A 7,018-nucleotide genomic window follows, 5' to 3' on the forward strand; every position below is an offset into this window, starting at 1 on the left:
AAAAAAGATATTTAGGCAAAATAGGAAAAATGTATGTAATGTAAATGTTCAAAAGTTTTCACACCCCACCCCCTGCTCTTAATGCATTGTGTTTCCTTTTAGAGAATCACTGAGCGTTTGAACTTTCTGTAATAGTTGCATATGAGTCTCAGTTGTTCTCATTGTGAAAAGACGGATCTCAAAATAATAGCGTCATTGTTGGAAAGGGTTCAAATACACAAAAATGCTGGAAAACCGAAGAATTTATGGGACCTGAAGGAACAGCAGGTAGTTTAACTGTTCAGGACAAACAATGGGACTCATCTTTCTATCTATCATCTATCTCAGCTAACTATCGCTAAACACCCCCCCCCCCCCCCCCCCAAAAAAAACACAGCTATGGATCATTCAGGTACCAACACAGTATTAAGACTCAAGGGGATGTAAATTTTTGAATGGGGTCATTTTTATAAATTCAAATTCATTATTTTCTCTTGTGGACTATATGTAAACAGCTTTTATGTGAAATATTTTACTCAGGTCAGTACTAAATAAAAACAAACAAACATGCATTTTACATGATCCCTTTTATTTAGCTAAAATAATTAACATTTTTTTTATAATTAACATCTATCTATCTATCTACTGTATCTATCTATCTATCTATCTATCTATCTATCTATCTATCTATCTATCTATCTATCTATCTATCTATCTATCTATCTATCTATCTATCTGTTTTCTCATTCAATAACAAGCGCAAACACATCATTATTAACCAAACATTTTATTCAATATTTCCACAAAAGAACACCTTCAAAAATATCATTTGTATAAAACAGTCAAAATATTCATGTCTACAATTCAATAACGGCTGGTTTATTAAAAATGGCAAACATTGTTTTGAATACAAAATTCAGGAATGCGAAACTATTTTGACACATGAAAATGAATATATACAAAATGTCTTCCTTTTGGAAAATCATAATTAAATTTAAATTATTACGACTTAGTGACTTAACTACTTGATTTGTTTGTTTTATTCCCTACAAAATGACAATACCCCCATAAAATCCCTAAGACATCATTTATGACATTTCTGCAACCTACTAAATCTGTCTGTGGCTTTACTCAAGTCACAAATTGTATATAAATTTTAAATAAAACAAAACATATTCATAATCAATAATCACATAAACATAATCAATTCCAAGTGAATAAAATTTCTGCATGTCACAACTGTCACATGTAGAGCAGTGCACAGATTCTCAGTGCATACCGAGAAACATAGGAAATGTGTGTTTTGCATATGAATAAATGGCTTTTTAAACTTCATAATAACAGCTGTGTTTCACTTTAGCAGGTACTTGCTTGTAAAATCTTTTTGGACTTATTTAGGGGCTCTGCATAAACATTTTCTCCAGATACTGAGCAATGTTAGGGAACAGTTTTGTGATATTATAAAAAAAGAAGTGACCGTTGTGGCATCTGTCGTTGCAGTACACCATCATTTGTTGGGGTTCAGTGTAGATCTTCATCCAGTTTACCCTGCTATAAAAACAAAGGCAGAAAAAGTTACTAAAAAATGCAAATCCTGTCACATTTTGAAGGAAAGTTTAGTATGTATGATATAATGTTCTCAAAAATGTATGCAAAAACTACCTAGGCTAACTACTCTATAATTTTATGTTTATTGTAATATTTATTTATCTTAAAAGCTTATCTTGTATTAACTCTTCATTCATGTCTGTAGGAGTGAATAATACCTGTGGCGGTGAGGACACACGTCTTCTTGCAGTCTTCTTCTGTCTGGAAGCGGTTCTCATTGCCCTGACAGCCTCCGTACCAGAACTGAGCACAAGCGTTTGCCTGTTTGTCGTAGTACCAGCGAATGATGTAGTCTCTACAGGAGCCCTGACTCAGACTGAGCAAACACCGAGGATCCAGAGGAGCTGATTCTGATGCACCACAGAATAAGAGAAAGTAATATCACTAAACACTTTCAGAAAATAAAAACAACTTTTTTAAAATAAAAAAGTTTTGTATTAATATTATAAAAATATAATTAGCAATTTTTTTCAAGACTGTCAATACATTTTTGTATACAAAATTAATATTATATGTACGTATACTGTAATGTATTTGAAACAAGTTTATAATTTTTTAGTATAAAATATAATTTTTTTAGCCTATTGGTAATATTCAATATTGGCAATATTTATGTTTTATAACAGCTTTTGTTTATAAATATATTTTATTATTCATTACTTAATTATAATTAATTATATAATTGTATTATTTTTCAATATTGTAAATAATTGTTTTATATATTATATTATATAAACTATTAAATTTAAAATGTTATAATTACACATTCATATTAATTTATACATTTATAAAATACAATTTCAATACATTTTCAGACTATTTGCAATTTTCAAATGTCAATGTTTATGTTATATTATTATTTATCATTTTAACTTGCTTACTTGCATTAAACATTTTTAAAATACTTGGTGACAATGGCTGTACATGTTTAATATAAATTGTATTCTTTTATATTATAAAATATAATTTTTATTATATTTTTCACCCGATTGGTGGTAATATTCAGTATTGTCAACATTTATGTTTAAAGAAAATAACTATATTATATTAAGTTTGTTATATTATGTTTTATTATATTATATTATATTAGATATTTATAACTATTTTATATGATAGAAATATTTGTAGTATATTTGTAAAATTTTTGTAGCATTTTCAGCCTATTCACAATATTCATTTTATTGTCAATAATTATTTTAATTATTGTATTATGCATTTTCCAAATAAATAACAATGACTGTTATAAAAACATTATATTTAATATAACTATTATCTTTTAATAAAGATAATTTTATATAATATAATATAAAAAATATAAATATAAAATATAATTTTATATATATTCAGCTAATTAATAAAATTCAATATTGTCAATATTTATGTTTTATGTTTGGAAAAAATCTATTATGTTATATTATATTATTACATAATGTAAGTTTTATCAACTGTTTTATATTATAAAAAATATAATATAATAATAATATAAATAATAAAATATTAATACTGTTTTAAAAAATGTTTTTTTTATTTTTTTTTTATTTTATTTTTTTTTTTACTTTTTTTAAACTAACGTGCTGTATTTTAATTCTTGCATTAAACATTTTCAAAATAATTGGCAACAATGGCTATTATAAAAAACATACTATTATTATATAATATTACTTAATATAATTTAACTATTTTATATTATAAAATATAAATGTTACTATATATTTCAGCCTACTGGTAATATTCCGTACTGTCAACATTTATGTTTTATGTATAAAAAGTATTATATTTTATTCACAACTATTATTATTGATTTTATAGTATAAAGCATTTATGTTTTACCACATATATATTTTATTATTTTTTATTATGTAAATTGTATATTATATACATTTGATTAGTAACATTTAATCATTTGTAATATAATATTTTCATACTATTGACAATATTCAATATTCGTCAATATTACATATAACAACTGTACAAAAACATACCTTTTATCACTACAGGACGAGGCTTTGCATTCACATTCACTGAAGTAGAATGTGTTGACACTGATGAAGATGATACTGATGATGAAGAGGAGGAGGAGGATGATGATGACGATGAAGATGTTCCTGGCTGTACAGGTTGGACAGTTTTATTGACAACAGCAATAGTTCCTCCACCTTGAGTTTGTGTCTTAATGTCTAGATCTTCACCCTCATAGTCATTCTCCACCTGCACAGGAGCAACAACACAAAATCAGACAGCAGCCTAATTCAAATCAATCTGCGTTAGTCTAGTGTGCAAAAGAAATTCACAATAAGTTAGTTGTGTTAGTTGACCTGTGTTTTAAGAGGGCCGGGATTGATGGGCAGAGGTATGCTGGGTCCTCTGTTTCTGGTGTGACTCTGTGATCTGTCCAGTGCAATCTCCTGAAATCTGCTTCCATAAACATTATTCCCGTATGAGGAAATGTCCACTTGGCCATTACTGTAGCCATATCTGTTGTTTCCGTTCAAGCCGTTGGTAATTCGGTTGAAGTAAAGTGCCCCATTTTCATCCTCACAGAACTGACTAACCAGTTTAGACTCCAGAGCTGCAGAAGGAGACCAAACACAGAGCAAGATGCAATTAGATAGCTCCAACTTCACATTTTAAAAGTAATCTTTGAAGTTCGGATTATTCATTATGATTTTGCTGGTGATACAAGCTTAAGCAACATTGTTACTATTTTTCATAAAAAAAAAAAAATATATATATATATATTTGGCCTTAAGTTGTGAAGAGTGTATCATTAAAATGATGAGACTTGTTTAAAGATTTTTAAATAGCGTCTCTGATTTAAGTTTAGTCGGAAAAATACAGTTAAATTGGTAAAATTGATTCATTTGAGTGAATCTGTTCAAATTGTCAATTTCAATGAATCAATTCAGAACTCAAACATACTCATGACATTGGCTGGCATTTTTTTATTTACTGAATTGTTCATATGTAGGTATATATTACTATGTATTGTTATATTAGTGTATGTGCAGAAAACATGCCTTTAATTTTATTATTAAAATTATTTAAATGATTTAATGATAACTAGCTGTATTTTAATTGTTGTTTTAGACATTTTTCAAATAATTAATAATGGTTTTGCCATTAATTGCCATTTAATAATCAGCTTTTGTATAAAAAAAAATATTTGTCATACTTTATATATTAGAAATATTTTTTCTAATATTTTTCAATATTGTCAATGTTAATATTTTATAATCTTTGTGTAAAAAATGTAATATTTTTAAAACAATTGTATTACTTATTATTTTATATTATTAAGTATATATATTTAGCCTATTAGTAATATTCAATATAGTCAATATTTATGTTTTATAACAGCTTTTGTGTAAAATGTATATTTAATTTTGTATTACTTTTCATATTGGAAATATAATTTGTCAATTATAATTTAGTCAATATTTATCAGTGATGCGCAGGTTGATCCAAAATCACCCGCGGTGATAAAAATATTTTTAATGATATTCGGGTCGCGGTCGGTCGGGTCGTTTGAAATAAAGATGCCAATTAAACCTTTGTAATTTAAATAGTACTAGACGCAATTTTCTATGAAATACATAGACCCACACTTTACTGGCTGAATACCTTTTGAATGTTGAGTGTTATTAACTGTTGAATAAATGCTGACGCGGGACAAAATGCCCGATTTCCAACACGTTGAACTGAGCAATGCCATTGTACCATTTTAATAGGCTACTTTTAAACGCATATAGCTCAGTAATGTAAGCTTTATGTATTTTCTGAGAGGGGGTGGGATTTTTGTTGGGAAAGTCGGGGAGAGACGCACACTTCGATTAGACTGGATAAACACATGCAGCATCTTAACTGTTAAGAAAATGGTATTCCTAATAAATGTCTCGAATATTTTGATTATGTCCAATGCTTCTCTTTCTTTTTGGAATTATTAGACACATTTCACTATGTCTTTTCAAATGCCTAGGTCTGTTTAATTTCTTTAATTATAAAATTGCTAGCACTATTTGTAAACGTTTATTCAAGCAATAATATATAAATTATCTCATGTATATGCTTGTTTAAAACCAGGGATTTAAAAACGAATTCCAAGTAAAAACTGTATTTTTTCTTTACATTTCCAGAGAGCGAAACGAACAAAATTAAATATTACTTAATAAATTCAAGGCACTATAATTTCCTTATTCATTTGATACAACTATTATAGCTATACAATTAATATATATATAAAATAATATTATTTTGTCATATTCGTGATTCCTGAATTTATATATGAAAACTTCGTTTTGAAGTGCATTCGTAATGTTTTGTATAAGAAAATTCATTAACCTAGCCTATTAAGTTGATTTAATATTCTTGATAATTTTAAGAAGAAGTTAAAAGTTAAGAAAAAAGTAATTAGCTTGTAGTCTATATATATTTAGGGCTATAGGCTAATCTTTTATTACACTGTTGATCGAAATAAAATAATTCTTGATCATATTTAACATCGGAGAATCACTGACATAATTTAGAGTACTTCGAAAATGAAACTATTTAAATCTGTATAAAGGAAAGACAAAATAAATCACAACAAGAACAATCTGTATTTTTCTTGTAATCAAGAACATTTCTTTTGACAAAATACCTAATTAATGGCGAATGATGTTTGACAGTGAACGCATCTCCACCGCATAGCTGTATATAATCGCTGCTGTCAGTCGCAAATATGAAACATGCGGGTCGGGTACAATATTTTTTTTTTTTTTTTTTTTTTAAACGTCGGTCGGGTTCGGGTTGTTTATACATTGACCCACGCATCTCTGATATTTATGTTTTATAACAACATTTGTATAAAAAATATATATTATAGTATACAAATTATAAGACATATTTAATGATATATTATATATATATTATTATTTTAAACAGTTGTATTATTATTTTATATTGCAAAAATAACATTTTTAATACCCTTTAAGCATATTGTCAGTATTTAATGTCAAAATGTATATAATATTATTATATTATTTTAACTAGGTACATTTTTAAACTAACTTTTGCTGTATTTTAATTCTTGCATAGAACATTTTTTAAATACTTGGTGAAAATGTACAACATAGTCATATAATTTTAGAATTTATATTATAATGTTTTAATTAACTTTTGATGTATTTTAATTCTTCCATAAAACAGTTTTTAAATACTTGGTGAAAATGTACAACATATTCATATAATTTTAGAATTTACATTATAAAATATTTAGTACTGTCAACATTTGTTTGTATAAAAATGATATATTATAATTATATAAAATGATATTATACTATACATTTCAAACTGTTTTATTATTTTTTTAAATTACCTTTTGCTGTATTTTAATTCTTGCAAGAAACATTTTTAAAATACTTGGTATAACATTATTGTATTATTTTTATTATAT

At 26.6% G+C, this 7,018-nt stretch overlaps 1 protein-coding gene across 1 annotated transcript in view; it reads right to left on the bottom strand.

The window, feature by feature from the left end:
* Positions 1–750: 750 nt before the first annotated feature.
* Positions 751–7,018, bottom strand: part of LOC141340204 (uncharacterized) — a 152,585-nt gene continuing 146,317 nt past the window's right edge. Inside the window, exons 36-39 of the mRNA XM_073845130.1 lie at positions 3,903–4,156; positions 3,570–3,795; positions 1,746–1,937; positions 751–1,530 (exon numbers count right to left, since the gene is read on the bottom strand). Coding sequence (XP_073701231.1) covers positions 1,523–1,530; positions 1,746–1,937; positions 3,570–3,795; positions 3,903–4,156 — 680 coding nt within the window. The 3' untranslated portion in view covers positions 751–1,522. The remainder of the gene's footprint in view (positions 1,531–1,745; positions 1,938–3,569; positions 3,796–3,902; positions 4,157–7,018) is intronic.

The sequence above is a fragment of the Garra rufa genome, chromosome 8 (genome assembly GCF_049309525.1).
Source record: "Garra rufa chromosome 8, GarRuf1.0, whole genome shotgun sequence".
NCBI classification, from domain to species: Eukaryota; Metazoa; Chordata; class Actinopteri; order Cypriniformes; family Cyprinidae; genus Garra; species Garra rufa.